This window comes from Pseudophryne corroboree, chromosome 1 (assembly GCF_028390025.1).
Source record: "Pseudophryne corroboree isolate aPseCor3 chromosome 1, aPseCor3.hap2, whole genome shotgun sequence".
Lineage (NCBI taxonomy): Eukaryota > Metazoa > Chordata > Amphibia > Anura > Myobatrachidae > Pseudophryne > Pseudophryne corroboree.
In genome coordinates this window covers 1047641216-1047667373 of record NC_086444.1, presented here as the reverse complement: position 1 = coordinate 1047667373, position 26158 = coordinate 1047641216, and the positions used below count along the sequence as shown (strand labels likewise).

The 26158-nt window shown below is 47.4% G+C and overlaps 1 protein-coding gene across 1 annotated transcript in view; it reads left to right on the top strand.

Annotated features, from left to right (window-relative positions):
• The window catches only part of VPS37A (VPS37A subunit of ESCRT-I), an 86916-nt gene that overhangs the window by 48722 nt on the left and 12036 nt on the right, over positions 1-26158 (top strand). The window contains exons 10-11 of the mRNA XM_063920845.1: positions 1931-2074; positions 10636-10716. Coding sequence (XP_063776915.1) covers positions 1931-2074; positions 10636-10716 — 225 coding nt within the window. The remainder of the gene's footprint in view (positions 1-1930; positions 2075-10635; positions 10717-26158) is intronic.

Here is a 26158-nt window from a genome sequence, read left to right as displayed (position 1 = left end):
CTCCCTAAAGCTGCATGGCGATTATGTATAACTAGTTACCAGGCCGTCAAAATGGCAGACTAACATAACAGCAATGACAGCGCCGGCAGCTGTGCGCATCCGAACAGAGAAACACTTGAATTGCTCTGTTGGGTGCCATCTAGAGGCCGCTGGCACACAAAACACTTTTATTCCCACCATAGTGGTGAAGAGCAGCATTAGGGGGATATTTAATTAGGGCCGGTTGTTTTTCCGCCTAGGTGAAAAAACTGTACTTTTTGCTTTTTTTTTTAGGACGAATGGGGACCCTGAGGTCAATCCATTATACCTTAGCTACAGTGGCAGGTATACCCAGTTTATTCAGTTTAGCAGAAAGTGCAACCTTCTCCAAACAGACCACTGAAAAGGCCACCCTGGTGCCCATATCCACTTGTGGGGAGAGCGTGAAGTTGAAGTATGCTGTACAGGTGTTGATGGCAGTTTTATTAGGGTTAATAATGGATAGGATTCCTCTTATTAAGGTGCAGGGGTATTATTATTGCCAGAATCGTATTGCTGGACTGCAGCAACCATATGGGATAGTAAGATGCTACGTGGTCCTACCCTGTCTTTGTGGGGATTCTCTTTGATGGGGTAAATTGCCAGAATGGAATGCAATATTGAATCATTTCAGTAGTAGTAGTAGTGCAGGACAAATATTTCAGAGTTTTTTATAATTCTAGAATTTTATTAGAAAGCCATATGTATCTGCTGCTTATCCACCAGGAAATGAGCACCAGACCAGCCTCCAGGCTCTATGGACAGGGCAACAGAGAGACAGAGCCCAAGGAGAAGGACTGTTCCTCAATGATGTATTAAGGCCCATACACATTAGACGATGTCGCTCTGTGAGCGACATCGTCTAACGTTTCCCCCTCCCGGGCCGGCCAGTCGGCGGCCGCCTGTACGCACTGAGCGATATGACCGCTCATATCGCTCAGTGACGTCACGCCCCCGCCAGCCCTGCATGAAGGTCGTGGACGACAGTCCACATCCTTCATGCATGCCCTACCGACAGCGACGATCGTTGCCGACCTGCGGGGCCGCGCATCGGTCGTCGCAGGCGGCATACACACTTAACGATATAATGAGCGACGTCGCTCAAGGAGGGGGAAAATGAGCGACGTCGCTCATTATATCGTTAGGTGTGTATGGACCATAAGACTTCATTCAGAATAGGCACAAACCTGAGATGCAACCATCTTTGCAAACAGATACGTACTCCTACATCTAGCCTCAATATGCCATGTAGCGATAGATGTGAGTCAGCTGCCAGGTCCCATGCAGCAGAAAATGCATCTTAGTTGCAATGTGATACGATTAGGATGCACCAGGAGACTGCGCTGATTAATTTGATATATGACACTTGTGCACTGAGTCTGTATACAGAGTAGAACAGAACTTGTATTGGAAAAAGGCTGTGGCTGCTACATTGTAGCACTTTGTACAAGTGTCACATCAAATTAATCAGCACAGGGTCCTGGTGCCGCCTACTCGTCTACATCAAAGAAGACACTTGTCAGCTTCCAATGGGAGCTGGCATGCCAAGAGGGGCTGTTTGGTGCGACTACAGCGAAGATGTATGAGGACACATCTGTAGGTGGCAAATTTGTCTCTCTCCCAGTGCACATAACAGGAGCAGATGCACCGGGAATATAACAGAAAGTGTGGCTTCACTGTGAGAACAGAATATGGCCAAAAACACTGTACACCAAAGGTATTCATCATTTGGCCTTCCTGCTGCTGTGGAACTACACATCCCAGCATGCCCTGCCACAGTCCTCTTTTCTCCAATTTCTTGGGTTCTGAGTGACTTAACTGATTTCACCTGTAACACTGTGCTGGCACAATTGCTAGTTATCACATTACCTATGCAGATGTGTATAAAGCCCTGTTCTGCTTCTTCCCCCAGAGTTGTAGTCTGAGTGCTCTGCAGGCCAGGCTAAAGGTTGCTGCACATGAAGCAGAGGAGGAGTCTGACAGTATTGCAGAAAACTTCCTAGAGGGAAAAACAGAAATAGATGATTTTCTAAATATGTTCATGGAGAAGAGAACAGTAAGTATTGTACCATTCATGAGTAAGTATGTGATGCTTTGTAGGTATCCAGTGTGCACTCAGTGGCCACTTTATTAGGCACACCTGCTCAGAAATGCACATATCTAATCAGCCAATCATGTGGCAGCAATTCATTGCCTAAAAAAGAGGCTTGTCTACAGACCAAAAACCAGCATGGGTAAGAAAAGTGACTACGACTGTGGAATGAATGTTGTTGCTAGATGGGATAGTTAGAGTACATGAGAGACTGCTGCTCTCCTGGGAGTGCTCTCACACACACAACTCAAATGTCTTCAGAGTTTACAGAGAATACCGATAGGAAGATGCCAGTATCTCAAATAAACATGGTCCTTATTCAGAGGTGGAATACAAATGCTGTCTATGCTCCGATTGTGCATGTAGCAGATCTGCTACAGTATGCTAATGCCACTGCCTTCTGCACAGGGATGCCGCTGACGGCGTCTCTGAACCGATGTTTTGTACATGTTTGCAGGCGCAAACACTCCCCTGAATCATGTTTTTTCAGACACACCCTTCCCCCATCCCTGTAACCTCTCAAAATGCTCTCTACCTACCACTCACTTTGCAAATAAATCTTCACGGTCTCTGCTGTCGCTAATCAATTGCCATGCGTGTGCAGTGTGACTGTGATGCATGCATAGTACACAATAAAGCTCCGCTGCGCAGACATAGGAACTGCATCAGTAAACCGAGGCTACAGTAGTGGGAGCAGGTCCACCAAACTGGACAGTTGAAGGTTGGAAAACCTTGCCTGATCTGACAAATGCTGATTATTGCTGTGATGTGTAGATGGTAGAATTGGGTGTAAACAACATGAATCATACCTTACTGTATGTCAGTGGTAATGTAACAGTGTGTACAGCGGGCCTGATTCAGACCTGATTGCTGCTGGTGATCAGGTCATAACTGCGCGTGCGTATGCACCGCAATGCTCACGCGCGCAAGACAACAACGGGCATCGCCGGTCAGCGACAGGGTGGTGGGAAAATTTAATTTGCACGGGCGTTCGCAAGGTGATTGACAGGACGAGGCTGTTTGTGGGTGGTAACTGACCGTTTACTGGGAGTGTCCGGAAAAACGCAGGCGTGCCCGAGCGGTTTCAGGGAGGGTGTGTGACGTCAGCTCCGGCCCTGATCAGCCCCTTCTCATCGCACTGTAGGAGTAAGTCCTGGGCTGCGCAGAGACTGCACACAGTGGATTTTTGCAGCTCAGGGTATACATGCGGTCGCACACTTGCACAGCGAATTTACACTCCCCTTGGGGGCAGCGACTGTCTGAACGTAGGACAGCAAAGTTAGCAGCCCAGCAATCAGGTCTGGATCACCCCCATGGTTTCTTGGCACATGATAGGCACCTTAATACCAAATGAGCATTGTTTAAGTACCACTTCCTACATGATTATTGTAATTTAACCGTGATCATGTACATCCCTATGTGGACTATATGGAAACGGGGCCTGGACTGCACAGCCTAGCTTATTATAATGGGATGTGCTACCTTGCTGGGACTAAGTACTGTAATACTACAACATAGGAACAAAGGGTGCAAGTGCACCATACACCATTAAAATAATTATAACCATAATATAATTTCTCATACGTCCTAGAGGATGCTGGGGACTCCAAAAGGACCATGGGGTATAGACGGATCCGCAGGAGCTTGGGCACACTATAAAGACTTAAACTGGGTGTGAACTGGCTCCTCCCTCTATGCCCCTCCTCCAGACCTCAGTTAGACTTTGTGCCCATGAGTGATTGGTCACACACTAGGGGAGCTCTCCTGAGTTTCTCTGAAAGACTTTGTTAGGTTTTTTTATTTTCAGGGAGACCTGCTGGCTACAGGCTCCCTGCAGCGTGGGAGTGAGGGGAGAGAAGTCAGACCTACTTCTTCTTAGTTTAAAGGCCCTGCTTCTCGGCTACTGGACACCATTAGCTCCAGAGGGTTCGATCACTTGGTGCGCCTAGCTGCTTGTTCCTGGAGCCACGCCGTCAATCCCCTCACAGAAGCCAGAAGAAAGAAGCCGGGTGAGTATTGGAAGAACAGAAGACTTCAGTGACGGCAGAAGACTTCAGTAACGGAGGTAACAGATCGTGCTACACTCCTTGCTCTCACACACCAACGCACTCGCAGGGCGCTGGGGGGGAGCGCCCCGGGCAGCAGGTTACTGTTTTCTTTTAAGGCTGGCATGAAAGCATATCGGTGCTGGGGCACTGTCTCTCCTACCCCCGCCGGCATATAACAGCGCGCTGCGCGCCATTCCTCCCCGCAGCCAGCTTTCACGGGTGCAGGGCGCGGGGGGGGGAGCGCCCTGGGCAGCATATTAGAAGTTGATGGGCTGTTGAGATCAGTCTGGTGGTACCGAGGCTCCGTGTCCCGGACTCCCGGCAGCACACTGTAGCGCACTACGCGCCGTTTCCTCCCCGCCGCCGGCTCGCACGGGGGCTGGGGGGGGGGGGGGGAGCGCCCTGGGCAGCATATTATAAGCTGTAAGAGGTTAAACTGGCGGTGCCAGGGCTCCGTGCCCCGGACCTCGCCAGCATGTTCCAGCGCGTTACGCGCCATTTCTCCCCCGACGCCAGCTCCATGGGTGCAGGGCGCCGGGAGGGAGGGGGGCGCCCTGGGCTGCATAGTTTATTTATACATCCCCGGCGCCGCACGCGATACCGCCGGGCATAAAGGCGGTCGCGCGCCGGTGCTCCCACACACCAACGTTTGACTTGGGTGCAGGGGGGGCGCCCTGAACGGCAGTGTTTTGAGTGTGTGTGTGTGTGTGTGTGTGTGTGTGATATATATATATATATATATATATATTGTGGATTTACACTATATAAGGGCCCAGACTATATATATTTCGCTTAAGGGGCGAGAAAGCGTTGGGAAGAGGCGGAGCTTAGTCCTAAGAACGGAGTCAGCGCCATTTTCCTTACATCCCCGCCAGAACTTGCTGTATAGTAAGATGGAGGGGGGGGCACAGTGTTTTTAATGCTATATGGGTCATATAGCATTATGTTGGATAAGGGATGCATAAGCCTTGTTGTAATACATACATTCACTGTTTCCCTGTTAGTTTACCCACTATCGGTTAGTCGACATGTGTGGGGGCTTAGTCACGAGCGGTTATGGGGATATCTGGGGGCTGCGCCGACGCACGGCGGTATTTGATTCAAAAATTTAAGTATTACCAAGTTGGTTTTTGTGTGCTTAAAACAGTTAACACATTAGGGAAGTCACAGTGGTTTGTGATGCCCTATCGGTATCAACGGTATTTCCTGGGTGAAAAATTGTCAGGCTGTTATTGCCTTGTACCTTTATATATATGTATGTATATATTCAGGTGTTTGTGGGGGGAGTCTTATCAAAATTGTATTTGTATGCTTCCCTCAGACCTCTCGGGGTTCCCAGTTATTATATTTTGCCGCTTACTAGTCCTTGCTGTTGACATTTACTAAGTTTCTGTCGACCAGAACGTTCCGGGTAGATCCACATCGGGAGCATGTCAGTACATGGTCATACACATTCACAACACATTACTGTCTCTAGGGACCTGGCTGGTCGGGACAATCTACTTGCATATAGGTTATGTCTATATGTTTATATATGTAGATATGGGTTTATATATGCATGATTTGGATATATGTGTTTTAGTATGTGTTGCAGGATGTTTATCAATGAATGCTGAAATAATGGTATTCTTATCATGTGCTGATCGCTCTGTTGATTAAGCTCTAGATTGGCCGTGACGAGTTGGTTTCGATCCTCTCAAGGAGTCCAAATATTATTCTCTTCACAACGCGGAGAGAATATTAGGACAGTCAACTCCTGGTCGACGCAGAGCCCGGTCGCAAAGGGTCATACACAGGCAGCTAAGTTAAATTTTATTTCTATATTTTGACCTTATTTGCACTGTATGCACTTGAGAAAGTGTTGTGTTCGGGTAGGCACCCGACAGTATTACCCTACCCAGAGTGGGTTGGCTTGCCTATGTTTGTTCTACCTTATAACATTACACCAGGCTGCCACGTGACAGCAGGAGGTGTGACCGGAAAAATGCGGAGGATGTCTCCGGGAGATGCTGGAGGGAGGTGTACAGCTGTGGGTGTGGCCTCTGTTCAGGCAATCTCGGCGGATTCCTCTGGTAAGTCTAATTTCGTGAGTTAGCCTCCTTCACGACGGTTGGTGATGCATTCTTTTGTGGAGTGCAGTCATTTTTAACCGGTTCGATACCGTTCTTTTTTCCTTTTCTGCGCAAACAGTGAAAGGTGAAAAGGTAAGTTTTCTGCAGCCTTGTTAGGTTCGCAGAAGTGGATGTCGTTTCTGTTTCCACTACATCCACCACTTGTCGCTGAGTCTATCTGGCGGGTTTCCACTCCGGTGACCACTTGTCTGCTGAATTTCAGTTAGTCCAGGAATAGACTAGGACCTGTGAGTTATTCATAGAATCTAAAGGGGGACATTCTGAGTTCCGGTTGTTTTCCCTTACTGTTTTTCTAATAGTTCTTGCCGTTCCCTTCTGGAAGGGGAGGTAGTACGCGACGCCATACAGAGGTGCGTCAGGTTCAGGACAGTCTCGGGCTGTCCCTGTTTTACGGTGCAAATCGTTATTTCTCTCTGACTGTTTTTAGACACAGGGATTGGCTGTTGTTCCCAACGACGCAGATGTCGAAAGTGGGTTTCAGAGTAGATGCTGACCGGTTATGGTTCGGTGTTTTTCCTGTGGAAAGAGGTCTGAGGATCCAGAGTTGGATCGGTTTTGAGGTGACACCTCATCAATATGTTCCGTTTATAAAACAGATGGCTGCGGCCTAAGAGGCCTTTTTCGGTGAGCAAGTCTATTACCAGAGTGGTTTTCATGGGACCAGTTGGGAATGTGGTCTGGGTCTCACCTGCGCATGTACCGGAATATAATCGAAACGGCCAGGACATCGCTCCTGTGATGTCTGCACGGTTTTCTCCTTCTAGAGGAATGAAGGTTCGGGATCCAGGTTTAGATCCTGGTGTTCGTGCGAACAGATCTCCGATGCTGGGGAGCAGTCCTTTGCAAGGGACGTATTTCCAGAGGATATAGTCAAGTTAAAAAATAAAAAAAAAACTTGTCTGCTGTAAGCTTTCTGGAATTAAGAGCTATTTTCGACGAACGTATTCTTCGTGTTCTGCCCGTGTTAGTTCTGCCGGACGACTTGTCAGCAGTGGTGTAGGTAGGCCGCTATGGCGGAACATGGAGCAAGCGGCAATGGCAGAAGTTGCGCAGTTTGCAGTTGAAGGGGAGGTCTGGAAAATGCTTAGCAGTCTTCGTTCCGGAGGTAAAAGATGGGGAAATAGATTTCCTCTGCTGACGCGTTATCCAGCCGAAGAAAATTCGGTCATCATCGAGAAGCTTTCCCAGACGTGACAAGTCTTTGATGAGTGTCGCAATTGGACATGTTGGCGTCTCGCCTCAACGAGAGGCCTCAAGAAGATTGTTCCAGGTCAAGGGACACTCAAGATATAATAGTGGACATCCTCGTGACACCGTGGGTGTTTTTAGTCGGTCTATGTGGCCTCTCCGCTTTCACTTTTCTGGCGGTGGTGAACAGAAGATGTTAGAAGGTTCCGGGGATCCTCTTGAATCCGTCTAGCCAGCGAGGGTTGGCTATCCAGTTTTTCATGGTTACTCATAGAAGATTACGGCCCTCTTCCTCTACGTAAGGTAATGTTACAACAAGATCAGGGCGTGTAGCATGACTTACCGCGGCTACGTCTGACGGCGAGGCGGTTGAATGCCATATCCTAAGCCGAACGGGTGTTCCCGGTGAAGTCGTTTCCTCATTTCTTCAGGCTAGGAAAGAACTAACGACAAAGAGTTACCACCGTAGTTAAAGTATTTATATGTCTCTGTGTGTATCCACGAAGACTCCTATAGAAGTCTTTCAGCTAGGTCGTGCTTATCCATACTTTACAAGCCGGTGTGGAGGCAAGCCTAATAAGTTACTTTACAAAATTTCTCTTTCGGATGGTGGTCATGCTATTGGCTTTAACATCCGCAAGGCGGGTGTCGGAAGTGGTGTTTTTGTCTCACAAGAGCCGTGTTTGATCTTTCAGGTGGATAGAGAGAAATTGGGTACTCGGTTGGTAGTTCTACCAAGAGTGGTTTCTGGGTTTAGCAGAAATCGGCCTATTTTGTTGCTGGTAGTTATTTAGGCATTAGCTGATTCAAATTTCCTCGATCTAGCCGGGGATTTGAGTATGTAGGTCGCCAATTTGGTTCAGTGTGGAGTAACAGAAGCTCTGTTTGTCTGGCATGTTCCCAGCATGGTTTGGGAGACTGCGTTATGCAGTCTGTTACACGCTGAATCTGTGATGCGGTTTGGCATGTTCATTCTACGGCTGGATTGCCGTCACTGAAGTAGGTGGAGGTCCAGTCTTCTGGGAAGATGGGCTTATCTTGGGCGGATGCCCGGGCAGTCTCGGCGAGTCAACTTTGCCGAGCGGATTTTGGTACCTACCGGTAAATCCTTTTCTCTTAGTCCGTAGAGGATGCTGGGCGCCCGTCCCAGTGCGTACTGTGTCTGCAGTTTTTGCTTTTGGTTACACCCTGGTGGTGTGTTTCAGGCAGTTGCTACCGTTGTTCATGCCATGGCATGCGGGGTCTTATTTTAACTTATGTGGACACACGGTTTGTGTTACATTTTTTCTCAGCATGTGGCTGTGTTTTGTGCATGCCGTTGGCTGGTATTCTACTGAATGCCACGTTCTACGGTGTGTTTGAGGTGTGAGCTGGTATGACACTCACTGTGTTATAGCAATAAATTCTTTCCTCGAAATGTCCATCCCTCCTGGGCACAGTTTTCTAACTGAGGTCTGGAGGAGGGGCATAGAGGGAGGAGCCAGTTCACACACAGTTTAAGTCTTTATAGTGTGCCCAAGCTCCTGCGGATCCGTCTATACCCCATGGTCCTTTTGGATTCCCCAGCATCCTCTACGAACTAAGAGAAAAGGATTTACCGGTAGGTACCAAAATCCTATTATTTGAGGTTCTTGGCATATATTGGCCAGTATATGAGCCTGCCCACCTGCTTCACGGTGACCTCATCGGACAGGTCCCTAACAACACTATAGAGGTTCACCTCCGGGACGCAGACCACCCCAGCCAAAACACCCAGGGCATCACACAGAAAAAGGATAGGAGTGAAAGATCAGTGTTAAGCAAATGAAAGAGGCTGCTGAATGTAAAAGAAAAGAAGAGGACAGCAGTAAAGTGTCAGAGTGTTAGAATGTGAAGTTTAGCTGAGCAGTGTTATAAGTGTAAAAAATATGTGAAAAAAGCTACATAAATATAAAACAAACACAATGTGATATAAGTGTTAAAAGTAAATGTAAGGTGGTGATGCCCCAATGTGGCCCAGGCTACCCATCTTCTAATGGCTTCTTCCAGCAGGATAATGCTGTCACGGGTCATACATACCTTCATACACGTTCCATGAACATGACAATGAGTTCAGTGTATTCCAGTGACCTCCACAATAACCAGATCTCCATTGAATAGAGCAGCATTGGAATGTGGTGAACCAATATCTCCTAAGGAATCTTCTAGCAGCATGCTGAATTCAGGCTGCTATGGGTCCTACAGTACTAGAAAGCTGTACCTGATGAACGTATGTAGTGCACATCTTGCTGTGTAAGAGGGGACAGGAACTACTTGTGCACATTTATGAGCCATAATATGGGCTAGCAGGTCAAGGCCAACTCTTACGAGGCAGATTCATATTAAAATGGATAAAAGGAATGGCACACAGGGTATGCACTGATATTGGCGGTCATTCCGAGTTGATCGCTAGCTGCCGTTGTTTGCAGCGATTAGTTAAAAAAAGGCAATTCTGCGTATGGGGCGCAGTGCGCACGCGCTTCGTACTTTCACAAAAGTCGACGTAGTTTCACACAAGATCTAGCGAAGCATTTCAGTCGCACTGTTGATCATTGAGTGATTGACAGGAAGTGGGTGTTTCTGGGTGGTAACTGACCGTTTTCAGGGAGTGTGCTGAAAAACGCAGGCGTGCCAGATAAAAACGCAGGAGTGGCTGGAGAAACGGGGGAGTGGCAGGGCGTGTTTGTGATGTCAAAACAGGAACTAAACCGTCTGAAGTGATCGCTAGCGAGGAGTAAGTATCGAGCTACTCTGAACTGCACAATCTTTTTTTGTAGCAGCACTGCGATCCTTTCGTTCGCACTTCTGCTAAGCTAAGATACACTCCTAGAGGGTGGCGGCTTAGCGTATGCACTGCTGCTAAAAACAGCTAGCGAGCGAACAACTCTGAATGAGGGCCTTTATGCCATTCATCTATGCACAGATTACATATAGTTGTCACTTCATACTGGAATCTGTGGGATTGTGGTTTGTTTCTGTGGGACATTATACAGTTGTACAATTTATATTGAGCATTGGTTTGTTTGCTGTAAATATAAATGTTTGTCATTGTTACAGAATGTTTGACACCATTATTTTACTGACCGTTTCGTGAGCCCTTTACGTCTAGTTGAATAGTGTTACTTCCTTTCTCCCGCAGTGTTGCCACAGTAGGAGAGCCAAAGAAGAGAAACTGCAACAGTCTATAACTCTGCACAGCCAATACCATGCACCGCTATAGGTACAGTAATGCAATGCCATGTCCCGCTATAGGTACAGTAATGCAATACCGTGCAACGCTATAGGTACAGTAATGCAATGCCATGCAACGCTATAGGTACAGTAATGCAATGCCATGCAACGCTATAGGTACAGTAATGCAATGCCATGCAACGCTATAGGTACAGTAATGCAATGCCATGCACCGCTATAGGTACAGTAATGCAATGCCATGCACCGCTATAGGTACAGTAATGCAATGCCATGCAACGCTATAGGTACAGTAATGCAAACCTTGCACCGCTATAGGTACAGTAATGCAATGTCCTGTCCAGCTATAGGTACAGTAATGCAATACCGTGCAACGCTATAGGTACAGTAATGCAATGCCATGCAACGCTATAGGTACAGTAATGCAATGCCATGTCCCGCTATAGGTACAGTAATGCAATACCGTGCAACGCTATAGGTACAGTAATGCAATGTCATGTCCCGCTATAGGTACAGTAATGCAATACCGTGCAACGCTATAGGTACAGTAATGCAACGCTACAGGTACAGCAATGCAATACCATGCACAGCTATAGGTACAGTAATGCAATGCCATGCACCGCTATAGGTACAGTAATGCAATGCCATGCAACGCTATAGGTACAGTAATGCAATGCCATGCAACGCTATAGGTACAGTAATGCAATGCCATGCAACGCTATAGGTACAGTAATGCAATGCCATGCAACGCTATAGGTACAGTAATGCAAACCTTGCACCGCTATAGGTACAGTAATGCAATGCCATGCAACGCTATAGGTACAGTAATGCCATGCAACGCTATAGGTACAGTAATGCAAACCTTGCACCGCTATAGGTACAGTAATGCAATGCCATGTCCCGCTATAGGTACAGTAATGCAATACCGTGCAACGCTATAGGTACAGTAATGCAATGCCATGCAACGCTATAGGTACAGTAATGCAAACCTTGCACCGCTATAGGTACAGTAATGCAATGTCCTGTCCAGCTATAGGTACAGTAATGCAATACCGTGCAACGCTATAGGTACAGTAATGCAATGCCATGTCCCGCTGTAGGTACAGTAATGCAATACCGTGCAACGCTATAGGTACAGTAATGCCATGCAATGCTATAGGTACAGTAATGCAATACCATGCACCGCTATAGGTACAGTAATGCAATGCCATGTCCAGCTATAGGTACAGTAATGCAATACCATGCACCGCTATAGGTACAGTAATGCAATACCGTGCAACGCTATAGGTACAGTAATGCAATGCCATGTCCCGCTATAGGTACTGTAATGCAATACCGTGCAACGCTATAGGTACAGTAATGCAATGCCATGTCCCGCTATAGGTAAAGTAATGCAATACCGTGCAACGCTGTAGGTACAGTAATGCAATGCCATGCAACGCTATAGGTAGAGTAATGCAATACCATGCACCGCTATAGGTACAGTAATGCAATGCCATATCAAGCTATAGGTACAGTAATGCAATACCGTGCAACGCTATAGGTACAGTAATGCAATGCCATGCAACGCTATAGGTACAGTAATGCAATGCCATGTCCCGCTATAGGTACAGTAATGCAATACCGTGCAACGCTATAGGTACAGTAATGCAATGTCATGTCCCGCTATAGGTACAGTAATGCAATACCGTGCAACGCTATAGGTACAGTAATGCAACGCTACAGGTACAGCAATGCAATACCATGCACAGCTATAGGTACAGTAATGCAATGCCATGCACCGCTATAGGTACAGTAATGCAATACCATGCACCGCTATAGGTACAGTAATGCAATACCGTGCAATGCTATAGGTACAGTAATGCCATGCAACGCTATAGGTACAGTAATGCAATACCATGCACCGCTATAGGTACAGTAATGCAATACCATGCACCGTTATTGATACAGTAATGCAATACCATGCACCGTTATTGATACAGTAATGCAATGCCATGCCCCGGTATAGGTATAGTAATGCAATGCCATGCTCCGCTGTAGGTACAGTAATGCAATACCATGCACCGCTGTAGGTACAGTAATGCGATACCATGCACCGTTATTGATACAGTATTACAATGCCATGCCCAGCTATAGGTATAGTAATGCGATGCAATGCACCGCTATAGGTACAGTCATGCCATGCACCGCTGCAGGTAGAAACTACACCCAAGAAAGTTTAAAAAAAAACTCATGTCAACCTTGTTCATGTCGACCTAATGCATGTCGACCAATAGTGGTCGACCTAATGACCCATACCCGCTTTAACATAGGTGGAGTAAAGGTCATATCTGTCCATCAATGTGGGCTTGTGTTTTTTTTGTTTGTTTTTTTATCATTCATATAGTGCCCATGTCTATGATATATAGTATCCTATTGTTCCATGTGATATGCCCATGCTCTGCTGCCAGCTTGTCTCATGAGATCTATCTCTAGCACCAGTAATGGGCAGTATGCCAACTAATACTTCTCCTCACCTGATCCGTCCTCTATCAAAATAGAGATGCTGAGACCTATTGCTCCATGCCAATTCGCTGCATCCCTCACCGTTGCACTGTGCAGTCACAGTGGTGCAATACTGGTTTTTTAGTATTTTTTAGGACACAGACGTCTTTGTTGGAAGCATTTATGTCTATATGACTCATGTCCTACCAGTATCTTGGCTTGTGACACCGTGCATTATAGGATCAGCGTCAAGATGAGCTACAGATTTAAATAGTTGCCAACAGAACATGTGGGGGCACACTGTATCCAGAATAATCCCCCTAAATAGCTTTATTTGCACTATACAGGTTGTCTTCCATATCCATATACTTGGGACCAGAAGAATGTGTGGGGGCACACCCTGTATCCAGAATAATCCCCCTAAATGGCCTTATTTGCACTATGCAGGTTAAGTCTCCCATATCCATATGCTTGGGACCAGAAGAATGTGTGGGGGCACACCCTGTATCCAGAATAATCCCCCTAAATGGCCTTATTTGCACTATGCAGGTTAAGTCTTCCATATCCATATGCTTGGGACCGGAAGTATTTTGGAAATAATTTTTTCGCATATTTTGGAATATTTGCATCATAATGAGATATCTTTGGTATCGGACTCAAGTTTAATCATGAAATGTAGTTATGTTTTACACTGTATACACCTTATACACATCCTGAAGGTCATTTTATACAATATTTTTATAATTTTGTGTATGAAACAATAATTGCACCATCAGAAAGCAAAGGTGTCGCTATCTTAGTCCTACTCAGAGCATTCTGTAATTCAGACATTTTGGATATGGGAGACTGTAGACCCACAGTGTGGCGGTCCCCACCATGCTTCCAACAACAAGCCCCGGGCATTATTCCCTTCTTCTAGGTATATCCAGCCCCAATACCAGGGCAATGGGTGTGGCGTTAATAAAGTGTTAAAACTTCAATGAAAACATTTTTGGTTGCTAGGACAGTCTGGGACTTGAAGAACCACAAGTGCAAGTTGACCTGGTACCATAGCTACCTGCTGCCTGTAGTTCGCCATGTAGTTTACCAAGGAAAAATGTAAATAAAGACCTACGCGAGTTTGAGTAAAAAACACTTTGAAAGAATATTGGAGCAGATTTATTAACCTGGAGAAGGCATAAGGAAGTGATAAACCAGTGATATGTGCATGGTGATAAAGGCACCAGCCAATCAGATCCTAAATGTTAATTTACATATTGGACGTTGCACATATCACTGGTTTATCACTTCCTTATGCCTTTTCCAGGTTAATACATCTGCCCCACTGTGTCTGTGTGTTTGTAATTTAGCCTTGTTTTATTAAATACCTATTTCAGTGGTCCTGAAGTAGTCCAAGAGGATGAGGGGAAGAAAACAAAATTGTGACTGTGCCCCAACTGATGAAAATAGTCTGGTCGGGACTGCTTCCATATACTTACCATAGGCCTATACTTTAACATGGGAAGTTCTCATGGTCTGACCTCAGGAAACCTTCCATGTTAACGTATAGGCTGAATGTTAAGTATAGGGCTTTAGTGGCAGTAATATATTGCAGCCGCCAAAGCCCTATACTTAACATTGAGCTTATACTTTAATATAGAAGGTAACATGAGGTCAGACCGTGAGATTTTCCACGTTAAAGTATCCCTATGATGTTTAGTGGAAGTCCTGGCCAGATTATTTTTATTATATCGGGCACTGCAAGAAGTGCTGTCACTTTTTTTGGGAGTATTGTTGTTTTTTGAGACTACAATAATCCACTTGGACTACTTCAGGCCCACAGGAATAGTTGCAGTATATAATAAAAGGCTGAAATAATATTGTGCCCCTTGTGTGATGCATTTTTTTTTTTAAGGGGGGGTGAACTACAAGCCAGCTACCAATTCACCAAGTCCCTGCATGTCCTAGCTGCAATGTTTGGCAAATGGGCCATGCTGAGACTTGTTGTCCACCAAGGACCTCCTATAGGGTTAATGGTCCCGTTCCCCGCTGACAGGACATAGCTCCTGAGGGACCTATTCACAAGCCCCACCACGGCGAGCGTACAGTCCCGCAGCACGCCGCCACCCTTAACAGAGCCAGAAGTAAGAAGAGTGGTGAGTAGATGGCCGGCTTCCCGGTTAGCGGGTCGCCTACTGTAATGGCCGCATCAGGGTATGGAGCGCAGCACTGAAATGCAGGCTGCGTCTCCAAGGGTCAGTACAGCATGCTTTTTGGATGTGTGTTCCGCTGTGAGGGGCGAGCTGAGCTGTTTAATTTACCCTACACTGGCACAGCTTACCGGGGTTCTAACCCGCGGTAAGCATTAAAAACACCTCAGCCAGTATAACAAAAAACTGGGATGCCGTGTGCAATTACGGGGGCGGGGCTTCACTATGAGAGGATCCAAAAGCTCACAGCGCCATTTTTCCTCTGCAGATTACACTGACAGGAATCACAGGGAAGCGCAGCTCCTCCACAAAGACTCCATGTCTCCTCAGCCGTACTAGGGGGTCTTAGTAAGGGGGGGGAGTGTTGTAGAATACTAAGCCCTATTAAGGAGCTTAGTTTGGCGACCCAGCTGAGTTTTACTTTAGCTGTAAGGGCACGGTGTGGCTGGCTCCATCTTCTGTGTCTCCCTTCGGGCTCTGTATGGGTTAAACTGTGTTTTCACCATTCTGTGTGTGGGTGTGTGTGTGTCCTTCACATTACCATGTCCAGGGACTGTGTTTCCTGCACAGCAGAGTGTCCGTCATCCCCGGGACAATCGCTACCATGTACCCAGAATAGTACACATTCTCAGGCTACTGGGTCAGGACCCACATGGTTAGATTCCATTAAAGTGATGAGCTCAAATATTTCTAATAAATTATCACATACTGAGAAAGAGACGCAATACTTAAGACAGTCTTTGGATGACCCGATGAATAGAGATTCAGTTCCCCTACCAGCATCTCGGACCCCTGCCATTTGTCCACAAAAGCGTACTCTAGCCCAGATCATGCATGCTGATACTGATGACGATACATCAGACACAGAGGAGGGGGAAGTGGACGCGAGTGGGGGGGATGCAGCCCTGTCACAAGGAATATAGGCCCTGATAGAAGCTATTAGAGATGTCCTGCACATTCCTGACAAGGTGGTGGAGGTGGATGAGGAATCTTATTTTAATGTAAAAAAGAAATCCTCAGCTACTTTTCCACCATCAAAGGAATTGAATGCTCTGTTTGAAGAAACTTGGGCTAATCCTGACAAAAAGTTTCAGATCCCTAAAAGGTTAATTACATCCTCTCTTTCCTCTGGAGAATCGAAAGAAATGGGAAAACCCGCCGATTGTGCACGCATTGGTATCTAGGTTGTCACGTAAGATAGTCTTACCTGTTCCTGGGGCAGCATCCTTAAAGGACACAGCTGACCGCAAGATTGAGACCACTCTGAAATCCCTATACACTGCTGCTGGGGTGGCCCACTATTGCTTGTGCATGGATTACTAGGGCCATTGCTAAATGATCAGGTAATCTAATTGACGGGTTAGATTCTGATAAAGTCAATTATTATCATTAAACATAAAGCTATACACTATTACGGACTGAGTACGCTATTTGCGCACTGAGTACCGTAGGGGTACGCACTTAGCGTAACAGACGCTAGGCTGTAGGCGCGACGCATGAGCGATGCGTACGCTCACGGATTCACGCTTCATACCAAGCACGCTATAGGCGTACCGAGTACCGTACTGCTACGCTATTGGCGTAGCGGACGCTGCGCCGTGAGAGTGAGACACGAGCGGCGCAGACGCTCACAGAATGATACACAGTAAACCTTATTAATAAAACACAGTAAGAATATGCTTATACTCTAAACCTTAGTAGTCAAATACTACAATGATGTAACGCTTAAAAACCTTAACAATGTGTATGCTGTTTGAGCGATTGAAACGCTAAGAAAAAGCCCTTTGGAGAGAAGTGAAAACACAAGACCGAGTTTGGTTAAAACCACAGCAGCTCTAACACCGCCGTGGATTATTCAGAGAAAAAGGAGAAAAACAATACAAGTTATACACTACAAGCTAACACAGAAATCTAACATAATAACAGAGAATAACATGAACAATTCAAACAAGGGCGAACAATGGCTACAGAGAATATACATACGTGGGGAATCTTTCGCAAGCGCGACCTGGAATACAGTCCTCAGCTGTTCAGGTAGAAAGCCTTCAGAGACATGAGGCTGACCAGGCAACAGTGGTCTTTATATACACAACATACATTCACAATACAATGGTATCTGTAATCTCATTGTTCATTGGACACAAGGATGTGTCTCTACATTACAGCAAAGGTCATAGGTGGATTTGAACAGGTGGGCTGTGTCTTTCCCCAACTGCTCAGGTGGGGAGGTATCCTCAGGATTCCCGCCGCATGTGTAATTTACAGCAAATACAGTTAATGTTCATAAACTACTTTTGTACATAACTATACGCAGGAGCGAGCGATCCTTTCCTAACTAACATCGGAATGTTAGCCTTAAAATACCCTACAGCTGGATACTAGACACCACCTTTCAACCTTTATCTGACCCTTCCTATCATGCAAAGAGGAATATCTCTGTCCAGGAACAGTTTAAACTAATCATACTCGCTGACATGATCTAGAGGAATATTAACTACAAAATGCACTATATGGGTTAAATATGCTACGATCGAGTCGCACGCTACACGCTCTCAAACTCCGCCGTAAATACACATCTTATGCGCACGAGACGCTGGTGCGTCCCCTACGCAACCTGCGGGGATGTGTACGCACGGGGGACTGAGTGCACGGGCATATGCATCATGATATTTTTCCGATTTTGACAATTCCTTGCCCAGAGGGGAGATAATTTTACTCCTACAGCATATTCGGGACTCTGCTAACTTTATGCTGGAGGTCATAAAGGAAACTGTTTTGCTAAACGCACGCACCACTGCCATGGCAGTGTCAGCATGCAGGGGCTTGTGGCTACGCCAGTGGACTGCGGATTCCAGGAAAGGCGTGGAAAGCCTACCATTCACAGGTGAGGCCCTTTTTGGAGAGGAACTGGATACGTGGATATCCAAGGCTACGGCGGGTAAGTCTACGTACCTTCCTTCCGCAGCACCCCCAGCTAGGAAAACCTACTCTGCTCCAACTCCGCAGTCCTTTCGGACAGCGAAATTTAAAAGTAAATCCAAAGGTTCTTCTACAGCCTTCAAAGGCAATAGAGGTAAACCCAGAAAACCAGCACCTGCAGGTTCTCAGGAACAGACCTCCGGTTCTGCTTCCTCAAAGCCTTCAACATGACGGTGGACCGCACTGCCTGGAAGACAGGCAGGTGGGAGCCTGATTACGTTATTTCAGTCACATTTGGGCAACATCATGGCAGGATCCCCAGGTCAAAGACCTTATCGCCCAGGGTTACAGACTGGAGTTTCAGGAACTCCCACCTCACAGAAGCAAGTATGACTTTACAGACAGCAATTCAGAAACTGGTTCCGACTCAGGTCATTGTCCCAGTTCCACTTCAACTACAAAACAAAGGTTATTACTCCAACCTGTTTGTGGTACCGAAACCAGACGGTTCGGTAAGACCCATTTTAAACCTCAAGTCACTGAACCCGTACTTACGGGTGTTCAAGTTCAAAATGGAGTCTCTGATCTCAGGTCTGGAGGAGGGGGAATTCCTGGTGTCTCTTCATATTCTGATTTGGCCGCCTCATCAGGCTTATCTAAGGTTTGCACTACAGGACTGTCACTACCAGTTCCAGGCCCTGCCATTTGGCCTCTCCTCGGCACCGAGGGTGTTCACTAAGGTAATGGCAGAGATGATGTTTCTCCTCCGCAAGCAAGGAGTGAACATAATACCATATCTGGATGACCTGCTGATAAAAGCACCATCCAGGGAGAGGTTGTTAGACAACATGGTCTTCTCAACCCGACTACTCCAGGATCACGGGTGGATTCTGATCCTACCAAAATCTCACCTGGAACCAACATGGAGGCTTCCGTTCCTGGGGATGATACTGGATACGGAGGAACAGAAGGTATTCCTTCCATTGGAAAAGGCATTGGTAATCCAGTTGATGGTGCGGGATGTTCTAAAGCCAACTTGAATATCGGTGCATGTATGCATTCGCCTTCTGGGGAAGATGGTAGCCTCTTACGAGACACTGCAGTACTGAAGGTTTCACGCAAGGCGCTTCTAGCTGGATCTGTTGGACAAATGGTCCGAATCGCACCTTCACATACACCAGAGAAAACGTCTGTCGCCGAAAGCCAGGATTTCTCTTCTGTGGTGGCTTCAGACTTCTCACCTGACCAAGGGTCAAAGGATCGGGATTCAAAATTGGATTCTGCTAACCACAGACGCAAGCCTCAGAGTTTGGGGAGCAGTCACCCAAGGGGAACAGTTCCAAGGAAAATGGTCAAGTCGGGAAAACATTCTTCCGATCAATTTTCTGGAGCTAAGGGCCATATACAATGCCCTTCTACAGGCATCCCATCTTCTTCAAGATCACGCCATTCAAGTTCAGTCGAACAATGTGACGGCGGTAACGTACATAAACCGTCAGGGCAGAACGAAGAGCAGAGCAGCAATGTCAGAGTTAACAAGGATTCTCCTCTGGGCAGAAAGACACGCGGTGGCGTTGTCGGCAATCTTTATTCCGGGAGTAGACAACTGGGAAGCAGACTTCCTCAGCAGATATGACTTCCACCCAGGAGAGTGGGGCCTCCACCCGGAGGTGTTCGGTTGCTTGACACATCGGTGGGGCATTCCACAAATCGACATGATGGCCTCTTGTCTAAACAAGAAACTCCGGCGGTATTGTTCCAGGTTGAGTGACCCACAGGCAGTGGCGGTGGACGCCCTGACGACCCCATGGGTCTACCAGATGGTATATGTGTTTCCGACACTTCCATTGATCCCAAAGATTCTCAAAAGAATAAAGAAGGAAAAGGTTCAAGCAATTCTCATTGCTGCGGACTGGCCAAGAAGGGCTTGGTACGCGGATCTACTGGACATGCTCCTGGAGGATTCGTGGCCTTTACCTCTTCGAGATTATCTCCTGCAACCGGGGTCGTTCATCAATCAAGACTTACCACGGCTACGTTTGACGGCATGGAAGTTGAGCGTCAAATTCTAGCCCGGAAAGGAATCCTGAATAAGGTTATACCGACTTTGATCCAAGCCAGAAAGGGGGTAACATCTAAGCATTACCACCGTATTTGGAAAAAATACGTCTCTTGGAGTGAGAACGGGAAATTTCCTGCGGTGGAATTTCAACTGGGACATTTTCTGCTTTTTCTGCAGTCAGGTGTGGATATGAGCCTGCGCCTTGGCTCCATAAAAGTCCAGATTTCGGCCTTATCCATTTTCTTCCGGAAACAATTGACTTCCCTACCTAGTGTTCACTCTAGGAGTGAAAAGAGGCATGGCGCCGGACTCCGGGGGCATATGTGCACGCGCACGGCCGAACGGGGGCACGGCCACGCAAATTAGGGGGCGGTGCGGCCCACAGACGCTACTATAGAGCGCGTCTGTGGCCGGCGACGTCACTGTTGGGGGCGTGCCCAGCAACTCCGTCGGTGCTGGACTTCCCCCAGCTCTCTCCCAATGCGTGAATGGACGGCATCTATACACGCCGGGAGGGCTGGAAGCGGGCGGCTGTTCTAGCAGGGTGCCGCAAAAGGGGCAGGGCGGGTTTTGCCTGCTAAAATACGGGCAGGGCGCGGTGCCCTGCTAAAACAGCCTAGAGTAAACACTACCTACCTGAGGTTCAGACGTTCTTGAAGGGTGTTCTGCACATCCAGCCGCCCTTTGTGCCTCCCACGGCACCTTGGGATCTCAACGTGGTGTAGCAGTTCCTCCAATCGGAATGGTTTGAGCCATTACAGGAGGTGGACGTAAAGTTTGTCACGTGGAAGACCGTTACACTGTTGGCCCTGGCTTCAGCCAGGTGGGTGTCTGAACTGGGGGCATTGTCTCACAAGAGCCCCTACTTGAGTTTTCGTGAGGATAGAGCTGAACTCAGAACTCTTCAGCAATTTCTTCCAAAGGTGGTGTCTGCGTGTGATATTAACCAACCTATTGTGGTTCCAGTGATTACCGACACTTCCTCTACCTCAAAGTTTCTAGATGTTGTGAGGGCTTTGCAGGTGTACGTAAAGCGAACAGCTAGTCGCAGAAAATCGAACTCGCTGTTTGTTCTTTATGATCCCAATAAAATTGGGTGTCCTGCTTCAAAGCAGACAATTGCACGCTGGATCAGGCTTATTATCCAGCATGCTTATTCCACGGCAGGTTTGCCATGTCCAAAATCTGTACAGGCCCACTCTACTAGGTCAGTGGGTTCTTCCTGGGCGGCTGCCCAGGGCGTCTCGGCTTTGGAGCTCTGCCGAGCAGCTACTTGGTCGGGTTCGAACACGTTTGCTAAGTTCTACAAGTTCGATACTCTGGCCACTGAGGACCTTCAGTTTGGTCAGTCAGGTCTGCAGGAACCTCCACACTCTCCCACCCAGTTTGGGAGCTTTGGTACATCCCCATGGTACTAATGTGGACCCCAGTATCCTCTAGGACAGGCATTCCCAATCACGGTCCTCAAGGCACACCAACAGTGCAGGTTTTAGTGATATCCAGGCTGCAGCACAGGTGGTTAAATCAAAATAACTGAGGTATTAATTAAGTCACCTGTGCTGTAGCCTGGATATCACAAAAACCTGCACTGTTGGTGTGCCTTGAGGACCGTGGTTGGGAATGCCTGCTCTAGGATGTAAGAGAAAATAGGATTTTAATTACCTACCGGTAAATCCTTTTCTCGTAGTCCGTAGAGGATACTGGGCGCCCGCCCAGAGCTTCGTGTTTCCTGCACAGTTACTTGGTTAAGTATTGTTGTTGGTTCAGCAGTTGCTGTTCCCATTCAAGTTTAGTTAGCATTGCTTTCCTCTTGGTTTGCGTGTGCTGGTTCGAATCTCACCACTGGCCTTTCAATCCTTCTCTCAAGGTATGTCCATCTCCTCGGGCACAGTTTCTAGACTGAGTCTGGTAGGAGGGACATAGAGGGAGGAGCCAGCCCACACTATTAATTTCTTAAAGTGCCAAGGCTCCTAGTGGACACGTCTATACCCCATAGTACTAATGTGGACCCCAGTATCCTCTATGGACTACGAGAAAAGAATTTAAAGGTAGGTAATTAAAATCCTATTTTTAGGACAGGAGCTCCACGTGCAAGATCCTGTTGTGCCTATTTAAGTATAAGATGTTAAACTCTGCTCAGGAGTAATTAATTGTCTCTTGTAATATTGTGCCTGGTTTCTGTGTGGTGTGCTGTCCTGAGCAGAACTGGTCCCTGAGCATACCACTGTGGATTCAGCAGACAAACCAATGGAGCGTCCTCGATGCCAGTATACACCAGCACACAGTCCAGCAGGCTTCCCTGCAGCAAACTGCAGCCCTATCACTCTAATATGCTACAACTGGTAGCAGCAGTCAGATGTATAAGCTGGCTGGCACTACCGAAAATAGTTATCAGTAATTATATGCAATAGCTGGTTAATGCACAGTCTTTCCAATGTCAGACCAGGTGAAAGACGGTGACTAATTTCGTCATTTGAGGTGACTTATTCAAAGGCTTATTAAATACTCGCCCACCGCCCTGGTGTAATAGTTGTAGTGGCACCAGGGCTGGTTATAACTAGGACAGAGACTGCACAATTCTTTGAGGGCTTGTTTGCCTATGGAAACCAGCCCTGGTACAACTGGCCTTGGGCTAACTGGATTCATAGTTAGTGGACCCCACACTCCCCCCCCCCCCCCAATGTATGTCTCCACTCTGTGGTTCCACCAAGCCAAACTGGCAAAGCCTAGCACTGGCTACCCTGAATCACGGGAGAACCTACGCTGGCTTTCTCCCTGATTTTGGGGTAACCCGCATTAGTCCAAAAGCTCTAGTGTTTGTTAAAAAGTGAGAGGGTCCCCATGAGTTTGGGGTCCACCTATTTCTGTGACCAGAAAACCATGCACTTGGAGGGAATGTTGGAAACTCTCCCCATACACCATCATGATTTGCACAAAATCGGCTGGTTGCAGGTTTGTCCTATTATACCAATAGGAAGGACGACCCGTTTTTGCTTTTTTATTTTATTTATTTATGTATTTTTTAAGCATTAATGGGCGGTTATCTTTTGCTGCCATACACAAAACGATCATCGCCTCAATGTGCCGTACAGTGACAACTTAGAACAATAGTCGTGCAGTGGGTGGCCAGCTTTAGTTAAGTTGTAAAAATACAGACGAGAACAACTATTTATTTCTCTTACGTCCTAGAGGATGCTGGGGACTCCGTAAGGACCATGGGGTATAGACGGGCTCCGCAGGAGACATGGGCACTATAAAGAACTTTAGAATGGGTGTGCACTGGCTCCTCCCTCTATGCCCCTCCTCCAGACCTCCGTTACATCCTGTGCCCAGAGGAGATTGGGTGCACTACAGGGGAGCTCTCCTGAGTTTCTCTGATTAAAAGAATTTTGTTAGGTTTTTTATTTTCAGGGAGCCCTGCTGGCAACAGGCTCCCTGCATCGTGGGACTGAGGAGATAGAAGCAGACCTACTTAAGTGATAGGCTCTGCTTCTTAGGCTACTGGACACCATTAGCTCCAGAGGGATCGGAACGCAGGTCTCACCCTCGCCGTTCGTCCCAGAGCCGCGCCGCCGTGCTCCTTGCAGAGCCGGAAGATAGAAGCGGGTGAGTATTAAAAGAAAGAAGACATCACAGGCGGCAGAAGACTCCTGATCTTCACTGAGGTAACGCGCAGCTGCGCGCCATTGCTCCCACACACAACACACACTGAGCCTCGGATGGGTGCAGGGCGCAGGGGGGGGCGCCCAGGGCAGCAATATAAAACCTCTAGGCTGGCATTTTAGTTTATACGGGCTGCGGTGGCAATATATATACAAATCCCCCGCCAGTATTGTATTTTTGAGCGGGACCGAAGCCCGCCGCTGAGGCGGCGGAGCTTGATTCCACAGCACTGACCAGCGCCATTTTCTCCACAGCACACTGCAGAGAAGCTGGCTCCCGGACTCTCCCCTGCTGAACACGGTGACAGAGGGCTTAAAAAGAGGAGGGGGGGGGGGGCACTTAATTTGGCAGTGAAGGTATATTGAATAATATTAAAGCGCTGTGTGTCTGGGAAATTGTTTTCCAGGGTCATTGGCGCTGGGTGTGTGCTGGCATACTCTCTCTCTGTCTCTCCAAAGGTCCTTATTGGGGGACTGTCTCCAGATTGGATATTTCCCTGAGTGTGTGGTGTGTCGGTACGCATGTAGCAGCATATCTGAATCGGAAGGCACTTCTAGGGAGGAGGTGGAGCAAATGAGTGTGGTGTCTCCGTCGGCAACGCTGACACCTGATTGGTTGGATATGTGGAATGTTTTAAATGCAAATCCTTGCCTTTTACTCTGTCACAGGGCCCTTTTGGGTCTCAAACGCCCACTATCCCAAATAGCAGACACTGATACCGACACGGACTCTGACTCCAGTGTCGACTACGATGATGCGAGGTTGCAGCCAAAGTTGGCTAAAAGTATTCATTATATGATTATTGCAATAAAAGATGTGTTGCATATTACAGATGACCCCTCGGTACCAGACACGAGGGTCCACATGTTTTAAAGAAAAGAAACCTGAGGTTACTTTCCCCCCTTCACATGAGCTAAATGAGTTGTTTGAAAGGGCTTGGGAATCTCCAGACAAGAAACTGCAGATTCCCAAAAGGATTCTTATGGCGTATCCTTTCCAGTCTAAGGACAGGATACGGTGGGAATCCTCACCCAGGGTGGACAAGGCGTTAACGCGCTTATCCAAAAAGGTGGCGCTGCCGTCACAAGATACCACAGCCCTCAAGGATCCTGCTGATCGCAGGCAGGAGACTACCTTGAAGTCAATTTGTACACATACTGGTACCTTGCTCAGACCGGCGATAGCGTCAGCTTGGGTTTGTAGCGCTGTAGCAGCGTGGACAGATACCTTGTCTGCTGACATTGATACCCTGGATAAAGATACCATTTTACTGACCTTGGGTCATATAAAGGATGCTGTCCTATATATGAGAGATGCTCAGAGAGACGTTGGCCTACTGGGTTCCAGAACCAACCCCATGGCGATTTCTGCTAGGCGAGCCCTGTGGACCCGCCAATGGACGGGTGATGCCGACTCAAAGAGGCATATGGAGGTTTGGCCTTACAAGGGTGAGGACTTATTTGGGGAAGGTCTCACGGACCTGGTTTCCATAGCTACCGCAGGTAAATCCGCTTTTTTACCTTAGGTTTCCTCACAGCCAAAGAAAACGCCACATTATCGGATGTAGTCCTTTCGGTCGCATAAATCCAAAAGAGGACGGGGATCTTCCTTTCTCGCCAGTGGTAAGGACAGAGGGAAAAAGCTGCCAGCTACAGCTAGTTCCCAGGAGCAGAAGTCCACCCCGGCTTCTACTAAATCCACCGCATGACGCTGGGGCTCCGCTGAGGGAGTCCGCCCCAGTGGGGGCACGTCTTCGACTTTTCAGCCACGTCTGGGTTCAATCACAGGTGGATCCATGGGCAATAGAAATTGTTTCCCAGGGTTACAAGCTGGAATTCGAAGATGTGCCTCATCGCCGGTTTTTCAAATCGGCCCTACCAGCTTCTTACCCAGAGAGGGAGGTAGTTTTAAGTGCAATTAAAAAACTGTGTCTTCAACAAGTGGTGGTCAAAGTTCCCCTGCTTCAACAGGGGACGGGGTGCTACTCAACCCTGTTTGTGGTCCCGAAACCGGACGGTTCGGTCAGACCCATTCTGAAGTTAAAATCCTTAAACCTATACTTGAGCAGGTTCAAATTCAAGATGGAATCGCTCAGAGCAATAATCGCCAGCCTGGAAGGGGGGGGGGATTATATGGTGTCTCTGGACATAAAGGAT